The 23,512-nt window shown below is 35.3% G+C and overlaps 1 protein-coding gene across 7 annotated transcripts in view; it reads left to right on the top strand.

Moving 5' to 3' along the window:
- LOC107622467 (probable 2-oxoglutarate-dependent dioxygenase At5g05600) overlaps nt 1-22,609 on the top strand; it is a 24,512-nt gene extending 1,903 nt beyond the window's left edge. Inside the window, exon 4 of one of the 7 annotated variants that reach the window (XM_021112817.1) lies at nt 22,307-22,609. In XM_021112817.1, coding sequence (XP_020968476.1) covers nt 22,307-22,564 — 258 coding nt within the window. In that variant the 3' untranslated portion in view covers nt 22,565-22,609. The other 6 variants (XM_016324366.2, XM_016324367.2, XM_016324368.2 and 3 more) reach the window with 6 other exon arrangements.

The raw sequence follows: 23,512 nt of genomic DNA, 5'->3' as shown, positions 1-23,512 counted from the left end.
AGCCGCACACCTAACCCCCTTTATTTAGTATTCTTGACACCTCATTAGTATATCATTGATTACCATTATCTTATCATCATCATCACTTGGCCGAAGCCTTTAAGGGAGCAAAAGAAAGAAAATTTGAAATGTGGCTTAATGCGCGTGCGCACGCATATATATATAATCATGAAACATGTTTTCTTTCATTAATTAGCCATGACATCTAATAAAGCTTTTACACCACAAATCTTCATTAATCATAATATTTACTTATGCCTTTCCATTCATTCATTCTTGTCACGGACAAGAAGGAGAAAGAAAGATCGAGAGAGAGAATATGAGCTTCCATGGAACCATGACTTCCAACATCAATTTTTTGAAAATCGTAGTTTTAATAAAAAATCTAATTCGATTAAAGTGTTTGTATCGTTCTCTTCTTCACGTTGACGGCACTTTTATTTAGGAGAAATCGATGGTAGAGTTGCTGTCCCTCCATGCAAAGTTTGGCCGAGAGAGTTTCAGGGGTGGAGTAGCCGATTCTAACGTTTTCTTCTTTAGAACCTTGATTAAAAAGTTTCTCTAGAGTTTCTGTTGTTTTGATTTCTTACGGATGTAGGGTTTGATAATTTTATAATAATTAAATGTGAATTCGATAAGTGAATGTTGGTTTGATTAATGTTTGAGTTTGATTATATGCTGAATTTTTGTTGTTTACTTGAGATTTTGGTTCGGCTATGTATGAACAGCCAATTTGGGTGTTTTGATTATTTTGGAGCTATTGTGATGTGGTATTTTGAGATAAATTTGACGAGGTTTGATGACTGTGAGATCAAATTAAAAGCTATGAAAAATTGGTTACCGAAACTGTTAAAAAACTAGTTAAAAAAATCAAATAATTTTGTTGAACTTTTGATGAGTTTGATTTGGTTCTTTGAAATATTCAAAACCTTCATGTTTTGACTATTTTGAGGCCAAAATATAATTAAGAAATAGTTTTGGGGCTGGATGTTAAATAAAAAAAGGTTTGTGAGTTAAAATAGAATTTTTAGAAGTTTAGTGATTAAAGTATAATTTCTAAAAAATTTGGGAGTCAAAATGAATTTTTAGAAGTTTTAAGGATTATAATAGCTGATTTTGAATTATTAAAGAAATGATTATGTTTTGAGTTTTATCGAGAAAAGTATTATGTTTGAATTTGATTTATCAAGAAAAGAGTTTGAAAAACGGTTTGGATGGGACTCGAGAAGGGTGATAAAATCCGAGTTTTAGTGGAGGTGCTATCAAAATTTTTAGAAGAATTCTGAGAAATTTTATTTTGGTTAATTTGGATGGAAATAATTATTTGATTTGATTTGAATTATTTAAGAAAAGAATGAATTATGTTTGAGTTTAAATGATTTGGTTTTGAAATGAGGCATTGTCGAGGGGTTTAACTAATAAATAGTTTTCCTCTTACTTTTGAAAAAAAGTTTAAATTCGAAAATGATTTTGAAGTTAGCTCGAGGAATATGAGAATGAATGAGACATGAATATGGCAATGAGGATTTGTAAATGAACGAGACGTGTGACCTCGGGTAAGAGGCAGTGGCGTTGTCCACTTGTTCTGGAAAAGAGATGAAGAAAAAGAATGATTAAAACTGAGTTTAAATTATGAAATTGAATGATGAGTATGTTTGTTTTTTCTCTGGATGTAAGGCTGACAGGGCACATATTCCCTCTAATGGTGACAGGACATATAATTCCTCTAATGGTGACAGGACACGTATTCCCTCTAATGGTATTAATACGCAGCAGAGAGACAGTGTCTGGATTAGCTATCGGACATATCGGGTTTGGCTATATAACCGACAAATGAGCTCATTAGCCGTAGGACTAGACATGCATCATACTTGTTTGTACATACTTCTCTGTGATATGTGTTTCTGTGATTGTGTGTGTGCTTCTTGACTTGTGATTTTCTCTGTATCTCTGATTTGTTAAAGTTGTTTGTATCATAAAATTTGTTGCTATTAGCCATCTGTTGAAGATTGTAAGTATTCTGTTATGGAATTCATATGTCACTTGGTGTCATATCTTCTTTCAATATTCTCATCGGAATTCTTTATTTCGGATTCCCTCCTTAAAATGTGATTTGATTATTTCTTTCAGCTACACCTTATCGTTTATGCATATCTTTGCCTGATTGTGATCCTATCTATTTACTTGAATATTTTCGAGTATTCATCCTTGACGTTACTTGTATTTTCTCATGAATCTAGCTTTTTTTGTAGAGTTCGAACTTATTTTATTGTATCAAATTTTGAAGACGAAAATTTTTGTAAGGTGGATAGAATGTAATGACCCACATTTTTGACCATCTAACTATAATTTATTTTATTGATTGAAATTCTTTATTTTTAAAAATTATTTTATTAAAAATAATTAAATTAATTTCATAACTTAAATCGCTAACTCAGTCGCTTTAAGACCGCGACACCCAACCCCTTTCATTTATTATTTTTGACACCTCATTAGAATATCATTAATTATCATTCTCTTATAATCATCATCACTTGGCTGAAGCCTTTAAGGGAGCAAAAGAAAGAAAATTAGAAACGTGTATATATATATATATATATATGCACAAATCCCTAAGGCTTTTAATTAGCCATGACTCCTAATAAGGCTTTTACACCACAAATCCTCGTTAATCATAATATTCACTTATCCCTTTTCATTTATTCATTTTTGTCACGGACATGGAGAAAGAAAGAGAGAGAGAAAGAGAGTATGTGAGCTTCCATGGAACCATGACTTCCAACTTCAATTTCTTATTATAACTCCAATAAAAAATTTAATCTAATTAAAGTGTTTACATCTTCTTCTTCATGTTGATGTCATTTTTGTTCGGGAGAAATTGATGGTGGAGTTGCTGTCCTTCCATGCAAAGTTTGGCCGAAGGAGCTCCGGAGGTGTAGTAGCCAATTTTGACGTTTTCTTCTTCAACAGTTCGATCAAAAAGCTTCTCTAAAGTTTCTATTGTTCTGATTTCATACAGAGATAGGCTTTGGTAATTTTATAATAATTAAATATAAATTTGATAAGTGAATATTGGTCTGATTGATTCTTGTTTGAGATTGATTAAGTTTATGTTTAATTTTTGTTAAATTATCGTTGTTTGCTTGAGATTTTGGTTTAGCTATGTATGAACATCCAGCTCGGGTGTTTTGACTATTTTGGAGCTGTTATGATATGGTATTTTGAGATAAATTTGATGAGGTTTGATGGTCGCGAAATTAAATTAAAAGCTGTGAAAAATCGGTTACCGAAACAACTAAAAACTAGTTAAAAAAGATCAAGTAATTTTGATGAACTTTTGATGAGTTTGATTTGGTTTTTTGAAAAGCACAAAACACTCATGTTTTGAATATTTTGTGGCCAAAATATAATTAAGAAAGAGTTTTGGGACAAGATGTTAAATAAAAGAAAGTTTGTGAGTTAAAATAAAATTTTTAGAAGTTTAGTGATTAAAGTGTAATTTCAAAAAAATTTGGACGTTAAAATGAATTTTCAAAAGTTTTAAGGATTATATTAACTGGTTTTGAATCATTAATGAAATGATTATGTTTTGAGTTTTATCGAGAAAAGTATTATGTTTGAATTTGATTTATCAAGAAAAGAGTTTGAAAAACGATTTGAAAAGTATTATGTCTAGAGGCCTTGTCGATGGGTTTAACTAATAAATAGTTTTCCTTTCTCTTTTGAAAAAAATTTTAAATTCAAAAACGGTTTGTTAAAGTTGTTTGTATTATAAGGTTTGTTGCTAATGGCCATCTGTTGAAGATTATAAGTATTCTGTTATGAAATTCTTGTGCACCAATGAATAAAATGAATGTAACTATCCATGCCGACCCTACTAAGAACTCCCAAATTCTTAACCCTCTATTTCCACCCCTTTTAGTTACAGGTACGAAGGTTTTATGCGGAGCTACAGGAGTATAGAAGATTATGTTTATGAGTTGAATTGTTAGAATTTATTTTTCCCTCGCCTTGTTAGTTAGAGCTTTATTCAGAGAGGTAGGTTTTATAATTACTTTTGTATATAATACTATAATGTATTATTAATATTAAGTATGTGAGTATGTGTTGTTATAGATTTATGCGTAAAGGCTCATACCTTATTATTTAATATATGAGATTCGTCGTAATACCTCGACTATCAGAGTGGCGCACCCGAAAAGCGTGACATTCAAATAATAAGGGTTTTACATACACAGTCCAGTCTAGTCCAAAGACCCGGCCCGGGCTCGAAGCGTTTTGGAAGATGATGGTCCGGACCCGAAGTGTCCCGGGACTGACCCGGAGAGAAAAAATGACACCTAGAAAGAGAGTGAAACTAGGAAAGACTCCAAATTTTTGGAAATGAGATAATAAAATTATTTATGATTTATTTTATTTATTCAAGAATATATTTTCTGAGATATTTATACCAATTAGGTATTTTCTTATTTATGATTTAAAGTTTTACTAATTTAAAAATAATGAGTATTTTATATGCTTTAATTTGAATAATTAGATTTTTAGCTCTATTTTATAATTTAAAGGAAATTAATTTGATTATTTCTAATTATTGAATTAGAGTCTTTATTTAAAAAACATAAATTGTAAGTTGATAATTAAATAATATTTTCATAGGTATTATTATTTGATTAAATTTGATAAAAGTAGTTTTATTAAGTAAAGTTAATCGGAGGGGGAAGCTCGCCACCGTCACATCGTCGTCGTCCAGCCGCTAAGCCGTCGCCGCCATTCTGTCGAGCTCCCACTGCCACGTTGCTCAGGACCGCTGTCCCGGCACAGCCATCGTCCATCGCGCCGCACCACGCCACGTCCCTGTTGGGAACAGAGTCGCAAGGAGAGAGAGAGCTCGCGAGTGAGGGAGACGGTTGCGGGCTTGGAGACCGCCACTCCCAGTCAAATCCGTGAAGCCCGTCGCCGCCGCTGCTGTACCTGCGCCGCCGTTGTCCACATCGTGGAGTCAGACTCGCCGCCACCATGGAGGAGATCCAAGGAAGAAAGTGGGAGAGCGCGCACAGGGAAGGGAGACCGCCGCGCCTTCGTCGCCGTTTCTCGCTGCTTCTGCTGCCAGAAATCGCCATTGAAGTCCCATTTCCCTTGGTAAGTGTTATCGTCTCTGAAACCTTTGAAATTAATTTTCCGTCATAGCCTGTTAGAGTAACTGAGATGATGGTAATGTTGGGCTGAGTTGTGGTTCTTGCATGCTGAGTTTAGTAGTCGTGCATGCAACATCGAGCTGCCACGTCGTCAATGGAGTCGCCACCGTTCCATTTTCTCGGCTATTTGTAAGTTTGGTAAGCTGTTTCCTATTCCGAATTCTTTTAGTCATTGTTCTGTTATGTATTATTTCTAAGGTCCTTGCAACATTAATGCTTTAGGTTTGAGTTTCGGTTCTTAAGTGCGGTGATTAGAGTTGCTATAGTTGCGGCTGCCGTAGATTGTGCACTAAGAAAAGGTTTCTGTGATGCGTTTGGGTTACGGGTTCGCTTATCAAGGTAGGAGCTTTTTCAGAAAACTAAACTTTATAATTTGGAATTGTCATAAATGGATATTGATGTGAGAAATATACCTTTAGTGATTGTATAAGTTTTATGTATTGTTTGGGTGTCTTGAATAGATATGAATGTTTGTTTGACTGAATTATTATTTGATTTTGTAAACAAATGGTTCTTGAAGTATTTCTTTAAAGTTTTGAAAATGAGTTTAATCTGTTGAAAATTGATTTGATTTTGAATCGGTTTCTTTGAGATATGAAAATGATATGAATTTTTGGAATCAGCTTGATTTTGAAATGAATTGGTTTTGAACCCGTTGGTAAAGGTTGCGGAATCGTTTGGTTGGGACCCGAAAAGGGTGGCAAAGTCCAAGTTTTAGGGGAGGTGCTGCCGAAATTTCTATAAAATCTGAGACTTTGTTTGTTTGAACTATTATTTAGAAAATTATGAATTTAAGAATTATATTATTTCACTTGAATTATTTAAGAAAATAACGAATTATGTTTTAAATTGAATTATTGAAAGGAGAATTACAATTGAGCTTTATTTCCTAAAATAGTATTATATGTTGAGTGCAAGTCATTTAGAAAAGACTTATATTTTGAGGTTGATGTAAATGCGAAAAGGGGTTTATATTTTGAATTTGATTAAAGAATCACATTCGGAAGAGTCTTAGTGGATTAAAAGAAAATTGGACTTTAATTGAGTAACTCTGTTTGTGGCATTTTGGAAGAAGTCAGAGAATTAGTTTTAAAAATGAACTTGAAGGTGGTTTTGATTTGAATGAACTGATTTTGTTCTAAGTGATTCAGCTTTTAAAATTGTTTGGAACTTCTGATTCTTATTATTTGATTTTGATTCAAATTAGGAAAACAATGATTTTTAAGGATCTTTAATGAATTTAAGAAATGGAAATTTAGTAGATTCTCCCTCAAAATCTTGAGATTTTGTTGTGGTAATTAATTAATGACTCCTAAATTAAAGTGGATAAGCGAATGGTTTAAGAATGAAATGATTTTTGAGCTTGGTTTGGGAAAATTAGATTGTGTGGAAAAGAATGTTATAAAGAGAAAGGATTTTGGTTTCAAAGTATAGTGATTTGAGGAAAAAGTGATATATGGAATGAATGATGATTTAGTTGATGTGGATTGTTAAGGAGGAAGTGCGAAAATGATTATAAATGAATTGAAAGGATAATGAAAATGAGCTTGAATTCGATTGTAATATGCCTCCGGGTAAGATGCAGTGGTGTTATCCACTTGCTCCGGTTGAGAGTTTGAAACTTCGGGTAAGATGCAAGGGTGAAATTCTATTGCCGCTTGCTCCGGGTTGAGAACTATAACACCACCTAAGTAAGAGGCAGGGTGAAGCTGTCTCCTACTCCAGATACGTGGGTAAGATGCAAGAGTTGCGGTGTTGTCCCACTTGCTCCGTGTTTGGTGTTCTATCCAGGGTTAGCTACCGGACATGTCGGGTTTGGCTTTATAACCGACAGATGAGACTCGTCAGCCATAGGACAGGCATTCATCATATGAATCTATGTGACATTTTTGAGTGTGCATATTGTAATTGGTTTGCCTATATGAATAATTACGTTTAACTGCTAATTGTTCTACTTGATGTAACTGCTTTGATTGTGTTTGAATTTTCTTACTTGTGTTTATGACTAAAATTCAGTGGATTGTGGTGAATTGAATGTTGATTGAGTTGTTTGGGTCTAGGGCCATGATTAGTTTGTGTTTTTGGTTTAGTAATGTATGAAAAATCAAAATGGTTCAGCATAGACTTAATGAACCTATGCTTGGAATAGCTTGGTCATTCATACTGTCTAGAAAAACTTTTAATATTTGATACAAAAGAAAAAAGGTTTTGGATTTTTGAAGAATTAACGGATTTCTCTTTTAAAAATAATTTCGGATTTTTGAATGTAAATCCTTGGTTTTTGAAAAGATGCATAAGGCGGGCAACGATCACTATATATTGAAAACAGATTTATTTTACGTATCTTATTATAGCAATTCTCTAACCCTAGAGTGAGAACCAGCGAGGACAATGTTCTCACTCCCCTACAGATTTTTTTATTTTCAGGATATCGACGACGAAGTTCATAAGTTTATTACTTTTTTGTTTATTCTATGTATTGTGTTGTATTAGTTATGTTTTCCCTCGCCTTTAACTTTTCACATTTTGTGAGAGGGATATGATTTGTATTATGTAATGCTTGTAAGTTAATATTATGTATATGTATGTATGTGGTTGTAAGTGTGGATTTATGTTTTGTTATATATGGTCTTTGAAAAATACGATTTTAAGTTTTAAACAGGCTCCTATTTTAGTATTAAATATGTTAAGAGTCGTCGTAATACTCGAGCTATCAGAGTGGCACAGCCGTAAGCGTGACATTCAGGTAGTTAGGGTGTTACATTATGGTATTAGAGTAGTCGTTCCTGTAGAGTCTGAGGAATGGATCCACTATGTATCAATTGCATGCTCTGAGCGTCTGTCATGTAGTAGGTCTTGTTCGGATAACGAGAACTAGAGCTTTATGCACATGACGGTCTATTGATTAATGCCATTAGTTTTGCATTGCATAATTCCTAGGATTGAGTTTGGTCGGCTTAATAACTAGTGAATTATATATATGGAAGCACAAATGGGTTATCATAGATGATATACGAGTTACAGTTAACGCGAATCGCGGGTTTTAGGAACATTAGAAACTTTTTCTTGAGGTTACTCAGTTATGTGTCTTAAATTTTGTTGGAGTCATGTGATTTGTTCTTTCCTAGCCTATCTTGAAATTCTTGTTTGCTATTTCTTTGGTAAAGTAGTTTGATTTTTCAACCCTATTCCTCTGTTCATATGCATTCTTATTTGATCCTAATTGCATATGCCTGCTTGAAATCCTTGGTGTATCTGCCTTATTCTGATTAAATTTTTCTTCTTGATTCATGTATTCTTCGATATAATTCTAAACTTGTTTTGATGCAGTGTACCTTTTTAAGTTCTTTGTAAGAGTCCCTTTTAAAGAAATTGTGATTCAGTTCTTCTTTTATGTAACTATATTTACAACCATCTTTCAAATTTTTATGGAATTGCTTTTGATTCGATATACACTTCTCTACATAAAACTTTGAAAATCCCTGATACAGTTTAAAAACTATTTAATTCCAACACCTCGCCTGTTCTTTTACGAGTCTACGGAAATATACTTACTTTAAATGCAACTTGATTTTTCTAACGACTTTACTATTATTCTTATGCATATCTTTACTCGATTATGTACTTAGGTAATTTTTTCAAAATTCTTGAAAGAAAGGATTTTCGTCTTTATCCCAGTTGATCTTCGTTTGACAAACTTCACCTAAATTATTTTTAATTTAAATTTGGTTTAGCATAACACATTGTCTATGCAATTGTTGTTCTTTTGAAAATATTGGGCTCATATCCTTCCTTTTTTTGAACGGACCAATTCCTTTTTCTAAACTTTTCATTTCTATGAATGTCATACTTGGTCTTATTTTTAATTATTCTTTTACTTTTATGAACATCACCATTAGTCTTAGTTTTTCTTCTCTTGCGAATCTCATACTCATCCAAGTCACCTTGAATTTGTTTCAATCTAGTGCATCGTTTGCCCTCTTATTCGTCTTCCTTTAGTCAAAGGTTCTTTCTTGAAAATTCACTATTGATTGAGTTGTCTTTCCTTACGAGTTTTGTGTTCTTTTGGATCAATTGAAATCTTGTTTGATTTTTCATGCCTAGTGGATCTTGCTTGAACTCCCTTGATTTAAGGTCCTTTCTCGTATGGCCTGATTTCTTTTTTAAGTACATCTTAATATTCTTGAATGTTCCTATGAGATGGCGATTTCAACTATATTCTTGGAGTCTTGATGTGAACTTTTAAAACAAGTTTTGGATTCTCTTCTTAAGAAATCTTAAATCAATTTTCTTGCTTAATTGCATCCATAACCATTCTTTAAATTTGACAAAGTTGTTTTGAAGTTGGCATGCACTATTTTAAACGAAGTTTTGAAAAGCTTCCCTATTTAACAGATACCTGTCTGTTTACAACGCACCACTTATTTTTTTACTAACCTATAAGCAAATTGTACCTCGAAATTTCTTTTCTAAATGGAGTTGGAATATGAACTTTGAAAGTTTATGTACTTTAAAACTTGACCCCAGACTTTCATTTTTCTAACAAAATTTGATTTCCCTCCAACTTTGCCGCGATTCCATTGCACAACTTTATCTGATATAGTACCTAAATGTCTTTCGAGAATTGTGAGAAATTATTTTTGGCCATAACACAATTGACTTTCATTTTTTAAACTTTATTCTGTCTTTTACTTGGAAATTGTTTGGAAGAAATGTAATTTAATTTTCTTTTAATCATATTCAAGTTTTGATATATGTTTCTGTCATCCTTTTGCAAAATGCAGGTTGTGTACCTTTTCTTTTAGAGCATGAGGTGATCTTCTTTAAGTTTTTCATTCTTTATATTCAAATGTATTTGAAGGAGTTCTTAATCATAAATTTTTAAACCTTGCGAGCGTCATCATTGACTTTAGTTAATCTTCTTCGATGATTTCATACTTCTTTGACTCAGCTTGATTTTATTTCAAACTATCACATTGCTTTTCTTTTGTTGTTCCTACCGGTCTTCTCTGATTCATAGGTCATTCTTGAGCTTGTCAAAGTGATTTTTCTTTCTACTCTTCATTCCTTATACATTCTGGTACACAGGTAAGATGCAAGGGTTGTGGCATTATCCTACTTGCTACGTGTTTGGTGTTCTGTCCAGGGTTAGCTACCGGACATGTCGGGTTTGGCTTTATAACCGACGGATGAGACTTATCAGTTATAGGACAGCATTCATCATATGCATCTATGTGACATTATTTTGGGATGCATATTATAATTAGTTGCCTATGTGAATAATTATGTTTAATTGCTAATTACTCTACTTGATGTAACTGCTTTGATTGTGTTTGAACTTTTTTACTTGTGTTTGTGACTAAAATTGAGTGGAATGTGGTGAATTGGATGTTGATTGAGTTGTTTGGGCCTATGGCCGTGATTAGTTTGTATTTTTGGTTTATTAAAGTATGAAAAATCAAACTGGTTCAGCATAGACTTAATGAACCTATGCTTGGAATAGCTTGGTCATTCATATTGTCTAGGAAAACTTTTAATATTTGATACAAAAGGAAAAAGGTTTTGAATTTTTGAAGAATTAACGGATTTCTCTTTTAAAAAGAATTTCAGATTTTTGAATGTAAATCCTTGGTTTTTGAATAGATGCATAAGGTGGGAAAAAATCACTGTATAATTAAAATAGTTTCATTTTACGTATCTTATTATAGCAACTCTCTAACCCAATAGTGAGAACCAGCGAGAACGATATTCTCACTTCCCAACAAGTTTTTTTATTTTCAGGATATCGATTTGGAAGTATATTACTTTTCCATTTATTCTATGTATTGTGTTGTATTAGTTATGTTTTCTCTCGCCTTTAACTTTTCACATTTTGTGAGAGGGATATGATTTGTATTATGTAATGCTTGTAAGTTAATATTATATATATGTATGTATATGGTTGTAAGTATGGATTTATGTTTTGTTATATATGGTCTTTGAAAAATACAGTTTTAAGTTTTAAACAGGCTCCTATTTTAATATTAAATATGTTAATAGTCATCGTAATACCCGAGCTATCAGAGAGGCACAGCCGGAAGCGTAACATTCAGGTAATTAGGGTGTTACAGGTCAGGTCACCCGAACCCGGCCCAGTCATCATACAAAATTAGGGAAAATAGTGCCCACTGCCCAGGCCATTCAACGCATTCAATTCAGCCTTAGCCCTCAAGCTCCCTCAGCCATTCAGCCTCCCTCCTGCAATCCGTAATGCCCAGTCCCTAGTCCCCATGCTAACCCCTGACCTTGTCTTCTCTCCCGCTCCCAGTCTCTCAGCATGCATGACGCACTCCCAGCATGCACCATGCAATTGGACCCTCCTCCCCTCACGCATGCCGCCACCCTTTCTTTCTTAGCCTTCTCTGTCTCTAACCACCTACCGGCGAAGCTCCTCGTTTGACTGACGACGGTGATGACCGATGATTGATGTCCGATGATTGATGACCGATGGTGCTGCCCTGCTTCTCGGTGACGACTGACGCTTCTTTGCTCTGCCTGGTCATCTTCTTCTTCTTTTTCTCTGTTATTGCCCCGCCACTGCTCTGCTCTGCGATAGAAAATAGGTATTTTGATTATCAGAATTTGTGAATTTAGGGGTGTGGGTGTTGATTTTGATTATTAGAATTCTGATTAGGTGCGGGTGTTGATTTTTTATTATTAGAACTTTTGAATATTAGGGGTGTTGATTATTGTTCTATTTAGTTGATGTGTTTACTGATTTGTTCTAAATTATTACTTGTTTTTTTTCTGATTTGTTTAGTTGATTATTGTTCTATTTAGTTGATGTGTTTATTGTTTAGTTGATTATTGTCTGTTTTTCATGTTTTAGTTGATGTGTTCTTCATGTTTTATTACAAGGAACAAGTTGACAACATTAATGGCTATTAATGGATGATGGCTATTCTTTTGTCGAATTTAAGTATTATGAACATTAATATTTTATGTTATTAGTCATTATAAGACTATAAGTTAATGTTTTATGTATAGGATGTATAAGACTTTAGACTAATGCCTAATATTTTGTGTTATTTGTATTGACTTAAATATTTGGTGTTATTAGACAATATTAGTATTGATTGTGGTTATGCTTTAATTTTGGTGAATGGTTGGTTCTTGTTATATTTTTCTAAGTGAATTTTATCATGTCAAATAAAGGTTGAAGTCTTGAAAATTTGGATATTTTCACATGTTAGCTTACAAGAAGATATCAAGGTAATATGTTGTTTTGAACGGGCTGATTTTCACGCGGTATAATTGTGGCCCGAAGGTGTGTAGGTTTTTCTGAGTATAGGCCCGGTATATATTTTGGGCCGGGTCTGGGTCAAATCAAACCCAGATTCACCCAGCCCATGTACACCATTAATTTGAATAAAGAGGGTTGAGCCCATGTCGCCGTGTTTGACCTCTTATAAGGTCGGATTGGTGTTCGTCTGATTTATATCTGTAGATTCTTTATTCATTTTGGGTCTGGCTAGGTAATGGGTTAGGGTATGAATAGTGTCCCTTCTGAGGCTGAGCTTCAATAGTTCGGACTCAAGCATTCTCAAGTTGATCTTGATCTTTTGTGGCTTTTAGTTCATCACGTCGGGTATACTGCCTTTCTCGGAGTTAGGTTGGGTACTCGACGTGTTTTTTGAAAATGAAAACATTACGTCTTTTTGTAACCGTTAGCACGTCTTTTTAGTTACCTTGGTAACCGTGCGTGTCATTAAATGAAGGGTAAATTTATCATTTTCCCCTAGTGACTATATAAATATAATCATTTTTCTCTTTCCTGTTTTTCACTTTCACTCTTACAACTTTGCCTCTTCTATTCTCGAGACTTTCCTTCTTCCTCACCGTGACTCCATTTTTATGGATCTTCTTCCAAGATTTCTCTATCTTGGAATTTTGCTTCGAAGTTTCATTGTACGCTAGTTGAAGTCAGAAAAAAGAGTACAATAGGGAGCAAGGTTTGCTTTCTAGCTATAGTATCTCTTCATGTTGCATGCATGCATACCATGACCTAGGAAGCTCGTTTTCTTGTAGGTCAGACAGTTTGTAGTAATTTTCTAAAACTTCAAAGATCTTGTAAGGTCCTTTTCAGTTTGCGGCCATCTTTTTTTTGTCTGACCTTTGTACTCCGATGTCATTCCTGATTAGTATGAGATTATTTATGGTGAAATTTTGTCTAATGACTTTCTTGTCGTATCTCATGGACATCCTTTGTTTTAATGCGTCCTCCCATATTCGAAATTGCTCTTGGATTTTTGAGAGGAGGTCGAGCTCTTTCGTTTGAGCTTGGATGTTTCCCACTTCATTGTAGAACCTTACCCTTGAGCTTTCTTCGTTAACTTCAATAGGAATCATGGCTTCTATCCTATAAGCAAATCAGAACAGAGATTCTTCTATTGTGGAATTGGGAGTTGTCTAATATGCCCATAGAACTTGGGAGAGATCCTCAGTCTAGGCTCCTTTTACATCTTGTAGTCTTCTTTTGAGCCCTACAAATATGACTTTATTCACGGCTTCTGCTTGTCCATTGGTCTAAAGGTGCTCTATTGATGTGAATTGGTATTTAATCTTGAGGCTTGCCACCAGGCTTCTGAAGGTCAAATCGATGAACTGGGTCTTATTGTTCGTGGAGATGGAGTATAGGACTCCAAATCGGGTGACAATATTTTTGTAGAGAAATTTTTTACTTCTTTGGGCCGTGATGGATGCCAAAGGCTCTGCCTCAATCTACTTAGTAAAATAATCAATCCCGACTATGAGGTATTTCACCTATCCAGATACTTGAGGAAATGGTCCGAGCAGGTCCAAACTCCACTTTGCAAAAGGACACAGCGAGGTGAAGCTGATGAGCACTTCAAGTAGTGCCACATGGAAATTGGCATGCATTTGACAGGGTGAGAATTTTTTGACGAGGTTTGCCGCTTCCCTTTGCAAGGTTGGCAAAAAAAAATAGCTCGTAACACATTCTTAGCTAGTGACCGTGCTCCTAGACGATTTCTACAGATGTCACTATGGATTTCTTCAGTCTTGGAGGTTGGAACGCACTTCAGTAACGGTGTAGATACTCCTCTTCTATAGAGAACGTTGTTAACCAGAGTATAGCCCTGTACTTCCCTTATGAGTCTCCTTGCTTTCCTTTCTTCTTTAGGTATGATATCGAATTTTATATCCTCGATAATAGGAGTCATCCAACCTAAGTTTAGGTTGGAGATTGTTAAAGCGTCTGACTTGTCGACCTCTTTGGCCACTGAAGGTGCGTGGAGAGTTTTCTGGATCAGACTTTTGCTCCCTGATTTTGTGCTAGTCAGTTTGGAGAGGGCATCAACTTGGTAATTAAGCTCTCGAGTTATATGTCTAACTTCTATTTTCTGAAATTGTTTAGTTGTTCCATTGTATTCTCTAAGTACCTCTTCATGTTATGATCCTTGTCTTGGTAACTCCATTTATCTGAGAGGTTATCACTTGGGAGTCATTAAACACTATGATCTTTGATGCTGACGACTTCTTTCGCTAGCGTTAAGCTAGCAAGCATGGCTTTATATTCAACTTGGTTATTGGAGGCTGGACACTCGAATTTTAACAAAAGCTCTACCTGGGTTCCTTCCTCATTCTCAAGAATGATTCCTGTTTCAATACAAACTTTATTTGATGATCCATCTACATATAGTTGCCAAGCTGCAGGGCTTCCTTGTGGTTTGCTTGTGTATTCAGCTAAGAAGTCGGTCAAATATTAAGATTTGATGGCTATACGAGTTTCATACTTGAGGTCGAACTCGGATAATTTCACAGTCTCATTGTAGCATCCGAACTGCAATATCCTTCTTTTGGAAGAAATACTTTATAGGTTGGTTAGTTCGGACTCTGATGGTATGGGCTTGGAAGTAAGGTCAGAGTCTTCTAAAAGCTAGGATGAGGGCATAGGTAAATTTTTTTATTTTTTGATAGTTCAATTCTTCCCCTTGTAATGCCTTACTCGTGAAGTACACAGGTTGTTATCCGTCTTTATCTTCTTGGATGAGGGCAGAGGCGATGGCCTTATCTACTACGGCCAGATACATTACGAGTTCTTCTCTTTCTTCGGGTCATGTCAGGATAGGTGGCTGGATCAAGAATTTTTTAAAGTCTTGAAAGACTTCCTCACATCCTTGAATTTACTAGAATTGATATCCCTTTTTTAGTATTGAGAATAAAGGCAAGAATTTTAAAGATGATCCTGCTAAGTATCTGGACAAGGCTGTCAGTCTGCCATTTAGCTGCTGAACTTCCTTCAGACAAGTTAGACTTTTCATCTCTAATATTTTCTTGTATTTGTCCAGGTTGACTTTAATGCTCTTTTAGGTGAGCATGAATACCAAGAATTTCCTTGCTTCCACTGCGACGGTGCACTTTATGGGATTTAATCTCATCACGTGCTACCATATTGTGTTGAACACTTCTACTAAGTCAGATAGCAGACTGGTTTCTTCTCTTGTTTGGACAAGCATGTCGTTCATGTAGACTTCCATCAACTTTTTGAGGTGAGATGAAAACACAAAATTTTTTAACGTTGATACGTGGCTCTAACATTTTTCAACCCAAAGGGCATTACCACATAATAGTAATTCGCCCTGGGAGTAATGAAAGAGGTTTTCTCCTAATTTGACTTTGTATATTGGGATTTGATTATACTTCTATCCAGAAGCCGAATATATCAGAGCATCAATATTGGGGAGGGGATAAGGATCCTTGGGACAAGCTTTATTGAGGTCGGTCTAGTCGACACACATCCTCCAATTCCCGTTTTTTTTATTCACAGGTACTATGTTAGCAAGCCATAGCAGGTCTTTACTTCTCTTATGAGCCGGCCTTCTAACATTGCATGGACTTACTCTTCTACGACTTCTTCTCTTTTAAGGCTGAGCTTTCATCATTTCTGCTGGACATGCCATAAACCCGAGTAAACGGCATGCTTGTGGCTCATGAGGTCAGGGTGAATTCCAGGCATATCAGAATCTTTCCAAGAAAAGAGATCAAACTTTTCTTGCAGAAGCTTAATGGGGTCTTGTTTTAGCTATTCTTCCAAGTTAGCCCCTACGTTAGTTGTTTTTCTGATTTCATCCCCAATCTGGACTTCTTCAATCTTTACATTAGGTTAGGGTCTTAGTTTTTTCTCTCATTCGAACACCTCCGAGTTCTATGGTGTTGACCTATTTTCCTTTTATATACCCTCGTAGGTTTGAGCTTTGTGGTAGTAGGGGTGTAATCGGTTCGGTTTGGTTCGGTTTTGGACCAAAAATCAACCGAACCGACCTATTCGGTTCTACAATGTTGCTAACCGTTCGGTTTGTTACTTTTTGGACAACCGAACCGAACCAAACCGAACCAACAGCAGTTTGGTTCGGTCAGTTTTTTCGGTTTTTTAGACCTAATAATTAGAATTTAAATTACCATAAAATCATGTTTAAAATCGCCAATAAACTAGAATAACAAGAGTATATCACATCCAAATTAAATACGAATTCAATTTGACCCAATAATTAAAACATAAAACAAAGACATTTAAAAATGTCTAGCAAACAACAAAAATAAACACACTTTAAAACATACTAAAAACCGAAACAACCACTTTAAACTAAATAAAAATCAAACTGTCACCATGCTTAATCTGAATCCACACTAGACTCATCATCATCTTCCCTGGTTGATGCAATTTCTACAAAAACAATGAACAACAAAAATATTGTTTTCAGCAACAAATTCAGCATTCAAAACTTGTTCAAAAATATTGTTTTCAATATTTATGCAACAACAATAAATTATGAAACATATTAAATAACAAATTATGAAATAAGATAACAAATTATGAAACAAGATAACAAAATAATAATAATAATAATAATAATAATAATAATAATGTTTTAAGAATTCTTAGAAGTGAGAACAATGTAGAATATGTCATGTTACTTCTTAAACACATGTCAAACCTCCCAAACATGGTTGCCATATGTCATAACCTTCTCTATTCTATTAACCCGTGTCCACTCACAGCAACCTACACAAATTAACTTTCCTATACTATCCTTATAATCTTACCATACATACATATATATATATATATATTATCAAACACCACCTTAATTCTTTCACATCCATAACAAATTAATATACTAGCAATAAATTTGAGTGATTATTAGCATCATCAATCATGGAGTCAAGGAACAATTGAAGGAAGAAAGAGCCGAACAAACTGCAAAAGATCTTGAAAAAATTAACAAAGCTAGAAACCATGATCATGATGAACAACAACAAAAACCAGGTGTAATTGGTTCAGTGCTAAAGACTAGTAGTCATGCCTTAAAAAACCATATAAAATCACAGGTCCATGTAAAAACAAAGAAAAACATATTACCTTTACCTTATTTTTCCATTCCTAGAAAAATCCAAGAATTTAGTCATTACACTTAAAAATCCAAGAATTTATTCATCAACAATGAAGAAGGCAGGTACTAGATAAAAAGTATAAATTGAAGAGAGTTTTAAAGAAGTCACATCTGAAGCCTTATATTACTCGCTGTCAAGCAAAGCTAATTTGGTTTCATATCATTTTACATCACCATACGTTGTTATCATCACAACGTATAAATTGAAGAGAGTACAGAATTTTTTTTTTCTCATTGCTTTCTAATTCTCTACATCTAATGATCTAAGAACCAAATGGGTCGTTATAAACTTGGAGCTTGGTAGTTTCTAACGGCTCTATTTCACTCGTAGCAAAACACATTACAATAAAAGTAACAACAATAAAAATTCTGCAGGATGTAATTAGTTCATTTAATTGTTTTGGAAGTAAATTCTATAGGATAATCAACCATAAAAATTTGAAAATCAAATTCTAACCTCGGAGGAAGACATGGTTGACTTGCAGCTTGTAGGAGAGGGCTCGAATTGGACTGCTCGGTGACTGAAGTGCTCCTCGGCGACTGAAATGCTTCTCGGCGACGGACGGCTGCTCGGCGACAAACTGGACTGGAGTGCTGCTCGGCTTAGGTTGCGAAGGAGATGAATGGACGACTTCGAGCGACGATGGGTTACTTCTTTGATGGCGGACGACACTCTCTGGCTCCCTCAGGCTCTCCTTCTCTCCTGCATGGTGGTCAGAGGTGGAAGAATGGGAGATGGAAGTGAGTTGTGGGTGTGTCATGCTGGACTGCGCGTAAAAGGGGAAGAAGAAAGTTAGGGATTTGGCTTTTATACCTAGGTTAAGGGGCAGCTTAGTAAAAACAAGCACTACTAACAGTCACTCTTCGGTTCGGTTCGGTTTCAGTAAAGTCAACCGAAAATCGAACTGAACCGTTCGGTTTAGTTCGAAAAAAACAAAAAAAATCAGTTTTTTCGGTTTTTTATTCGGTTGTTACAAATTTCGGTTCGGTTCTGCGGTAATTTTCGGTCCGGTTCGGTAACTTACACCCCTATGTGGTAGCATCTTCTTGCTAGTTTTTGGCCTCTCTTTATAGTGGCTATTCCCTCATGAGTGGAAATTTCATGCAAAAGTGAAGGGTGGGAGCTACTGTAGCAAGTCGGTTTAGCGTTGTCCGACCTATCAGGGCATTGTAAGCCGATGCTATGTCGACCACTATGTAGTTTATACTCAAGGTCCTTGATTTTGTACCCTTTCCAAAGGTGGTGTAGAGAGAAATAAGCCCTAGAGGTCGGATTGAAGTATCTCCTAGACCGAAGACAGTATTTGGGTATGCTCTCAAGTCCTTTTTCTCTAGGGCCAACTTATCAAAAGCGGGTTTAAACAGGATGTCAGTCGAGCTTCTTTGGTCTACCAAAGTTTTGTGAAGGTTTTCTTTGGCAAGTATCGTTATGATCACGACGGGGTCGTCATGTCCAGGTGCTATCCCTTGGGTTGTGAAAGTGATGGTAGGTAGATCGAGCGTTTCAGCTTCCTTACCGACCTAGTAAACCTTTTTCAAATGTCTCTTGTGGGAGGATTTGGTTACTCCTCCTCCTCCTACAAATGTCTCTCAAGGATTCGTAGTGGCCGATCTCGCGAACCCTATCTTCTTCATCTCTTTTTCTCTTGCTCTGGTCATTCGACCTTTCTGCTAAATACCTATCTAACCGACATTTTCTAGCCAATTTTTTTTATCACATTTTTTAATCATAGCAATTAGTGGAATGGCCGTAGATTTTATGGTATTCGTAGTATTCCGACCGACTTCTAACTTTTTTATTTTTAATTGGTCTGGGAGGTGGGATCTTTTCTGTGTGGCAGATCTTTCTGTAGACGTCAACAAGAAAAACTCACAATGGGGTATAGTTGTGATACCTTCGAGTTTTGTCCGAGTTGTATTCTTTTTTTTTCTTGGGTTCTTTCTCTTTGTCTCGAGATTGATATTGATTGTGCTGCCTTGTGCAGGTTCTCTTAACCAAGCAGTTTCTTTCATATTGATGTACTTCTCTGCTCGCTCTTGTACTTCGTACAAAGAGGTCGGGTGTCTTTTTGATATGGACTCGAAGAAGGGACCTTCTCTAAGACCGTTAACTAGTCCCATGATGACTGCTTCGGTGGATAGGTTTTGAATCTCCAAGCACGCCTTATTGAATCTTTCTATATAAGTCCATAGAGATTCCCTGACTTCTTACTTTACTCCCAAGAGGCCTAGTGCATGCTTGACCTTATCATTTTGGATGCAAAATCGGGTGAGAAAATTTCTTGCCAACTTGTCGAAGCAGGTGATTGATCTAGGTGGTAGGCTATCGAACCATTTCATTGCTACCTTGGTTAACATAGTTGGGAAAGCTTTGCAGCAAGTTGCATCCGACGCATTTGCCAAATACATGCGGCTTTTAAAGTTGCTCAGATGATGTCTCGGGTTAGTGGTTCCATCATAAAGGTCCATGTTTGGGATTTTAAACTTTGTCCGCCAGAGATATTTCTTCTCAATCAGTTCGTGCTCTCCTACCCTCGAAGTCGGATTACAATTTCAAGAGTTTTTCTTCTAATTTCCTTTGCCGTCGTACCTCTCTTCTCAGGGCTCTTTCAGATTCTCGTTGTTGATCTAGCTTTTGCTCGAGCTGTTCTAGCCGAACTTGATGTCGTGGACAAGTCCCATGATTTCTGTGGAGTCTCTTAGCCCAGATCCCTCAGGTCGATGAACTTTCGAGCTAATCCTGTGTCCTTCCAAGTTTTTCGGATGCGCGTCTCTGGCAACACCTTTCCCTTTATCAATTCGGGGAGGTATGACTAATGCACGCTCATCGTTATATTGCTCTTCTTCTACGGCTTCAGAATTGGAAGTCGTGTGTCTATCTTCTGGAATATCATCTGCCATCGTGCGATGTTGAATACCAGGTCCCTGACAACGGCGCCAATGTTCCGAGGTTTACCTGAAATTGATGAATTTGGGTTTGAACGTGAGGTCTAGACTCCTTTTGTAATAGCATCTGACGTTTTCTGGTGTTGAGGTGCTGCCGTCCGAGTTCCTCATGAGACAGTGGTGGATGGTACCTGCAAGGGATTTCGATGCTTAAGTTAGCAAGAATTTTTAGCAGGTTTTAGTAGATTGGAATTCAAATTATACCTAAGGGTGTCAGAGTATTTATAAATGTAGATGTAGGGTCAATAACCACTTTTGAAGTAGTTCCACCTTTGATGGTGGGTTGGTTACTCTCCTTTTGTAAAGAGTTTGCTGAGATCTCCTTTTTAGATGAATTGGAGAGATAGTAGGGGTTAGTTTCTTATTTGAATAAGGAGCACTAAGCCCATGTCGCCGTGTATGACCTCTTATAATGTCGGGTTAGTGTCGATCTGATTTATATCTATAGATTGGACTTTATTCATTTTGGGTATGGCTAGATAATGTGTCAGGGTATGAACAATGCCCCCTGTTTGAGGCTGAGCTTCATTGGTTCAGACTCAAGCATTCCCAGTCGGTTTTGATCTTTTGTGGCTTTCAGTTCATCACGTCGGGTATATTGCCTTTCTCGGAGTTAGATTAAGTACTAGACGTGTTTTTTGAATCTGAAAATATTACGTCTTTTTGTAACCGTTCGCGCGTCTTTTTTGTTACCTTGCTAACCGTGCGTGTCATTAAATGAAGGGTAAATTTATCGTTTTACCCCTAATGACTATATAACCATAATCATTTTTCTCTTTCTTCTTTTTCGCTTTCACTCCTACAACTTTGCCTCTTCTTTTATCGAGACTTTCGTTCTTCCTCACCGTGACTCCATTTTTGCTGATCTTCTTCCAAGATTTCTCTATCTTGGGATTTTGCTTCGAAGTTTCATTGTACGCTAGTTGAAGTCGGAAAAAAGAGTACAACAGGGAGCAAGGTTCGATTTCTAGCTATAGTGTCTTTTCATGTTGCATGCGTGCCACGACCTAGGAAGCTCGTTTCCTTGTAGGTTGGACACTATGTAGTAACCTTTTTTTCCAAGACTTCAAGGATCTTGCATGGTCCTTTTCAGTTTACCGCCATCTTTCTTTCGCCCGATTTTTGTACTCTGATGTCATTCCTGATTAGTATGAGATCGTTTATGGTGAAATTTTGTCTAATGACTTTCTTGTTATATCTCGTGGACATCCTTTGTTTCAATGCTTCCTTCTTTAGCCGAACTTGCTCTTGGATTTTTGAGAGGAGGTCGAGCCCTTCCTTTTAAATCATAGCAATCATTTTTATAGATTTGATGGTATCTTTAATTTAGGAACGGAATATTTGTTAATCTAAACATTTTTGTCATGGCAGGAACTTAATTAAAAATTTTAAAATGATTCAGGAACTTAATTAAAAAAAAAAAGTATAAAGACTTAATTGAAAATTTTACAAAACTATAGGACCAACAGATAATTAAAGCTTTAATTAACAAGTAAATTTTGAGAGGATATTTTAATCATTTACTCTTTGAAAAGGAGAAAATTTGTTAAATAAGCTTAAATTTTTTAGGTACTATAAGAAGTAACTTTACTATTTTATTTTATCCAGAAAAAGTGTTTCTGGTAATATATTCTAATAGAGTAGTATTATTAGGCTTGTTAATATTGTGTTTGTTATTACTTGGTATGTGATTGGAGTATTTTATGCATGTAGGTTTGGAGCAACGATGCCTATGAGAGTGTGGAACACAGAGCAATAGTTAATTCAGAGAAGGAAAGGTTTTCCATTCCATACTTCTTCTTCCCTGCACATGACACTGAAGTGAAGCCATTGGAGGAGCTAATAAATGAGAAAAGTCCTTCAAAATATAGGCCATATAAATCCGGAAAGTTTCTTCTAAGCAGAATGAACAGCAATTTCAAGAAGCAAACAGAGGAGAATCTACAGATTCATTATTATAAGCTAGCTTAAAGATTTTAATAAGATTTCATCACTTGGACATAACTCTAGTATTAATGCTTGTTATGAAAATTAGACTGATCAGTAAATTACTCACCAGTAATGCCAAGTAGATAAAAAAAAAAAATTCTAAATTTGCATTATTTAATATTTATTAATAAACTGTAATAATAATAATAATAATAATAATAATAATAATAATAATAATAATAATAATAATAAAAATCAGATTTCAACCTATATTTGAGAGTCAAATTCTTGATTAAGATGTGCTAAAACTGGAGCTTCATACTGTTTTCGTGATTAAGACTGTGATTGCGTTGGGAGAAAGAATTTAGATTCATAATTGTTGAGCCCGATTCAGTTTAGACTTCTCAGTAGTTAGTGGCTATTTTTTCAAGAACTTGCATGAGCTAAATGAAATTGTCTATGATATAATTTATTATTTTGGCTAATAACTAGTCAATAATATTTAAAAGTGTTGACTAAAAATATTAATTTTGGGTTAGTTGACTAAAAATATTGTACTATAAGTACTAATTTGTGCTAGAATGATTGTACTAATTTTGTTAGTAAATTATAGCTAAAGATGTTCAATATAAATTAAAATTGCTGGTCTTTGAATTTTTTTTTTCTATTGTAATTTTCGTTGTCTAAAAAGAATTGGTTTTTCTTCCAAAATATCAAAAGATGGTGCCAACCTATTGACTAAATGCAAGCCACCTTAATTAAATAGCGATCAATATATTGACATGAGGTAGAACAGAGCCACAAGACAAACACTTCCTCCCAAGCAGGCCCTTAGACACTAGGGATTCCTTCTCCTTTGGGGTTGGGCCTTTTTCGTTTGTCTTTAAAATAGATATTTCAAAGAAAAAATCATTCTAAAAGACAGTTATGAAGATTTAATTATTAAAAAAGATAAAATTTTTTTATAATATTTAAAAAAAATCAAATCTT

Source organism: Arachis ipaensis, chromosome B10 (genome assembly GCF_000816755.2).
Source record: "Arachis ipaensis cultivar K30076 chromosome B10, Araip1.1, whole genome shotgun sequence".
Lineage (NCBI taxonomy): Eukaryota > Viridiplantae > Streptophyta > Magnoliopsida > Fabales > Fabaceae > Arachis > Arachis ipaensis.
Note: the sequence above shows the minus strand (reverse complement) of the source record. Positions and strands in the feature narration are given on the sequence as shown.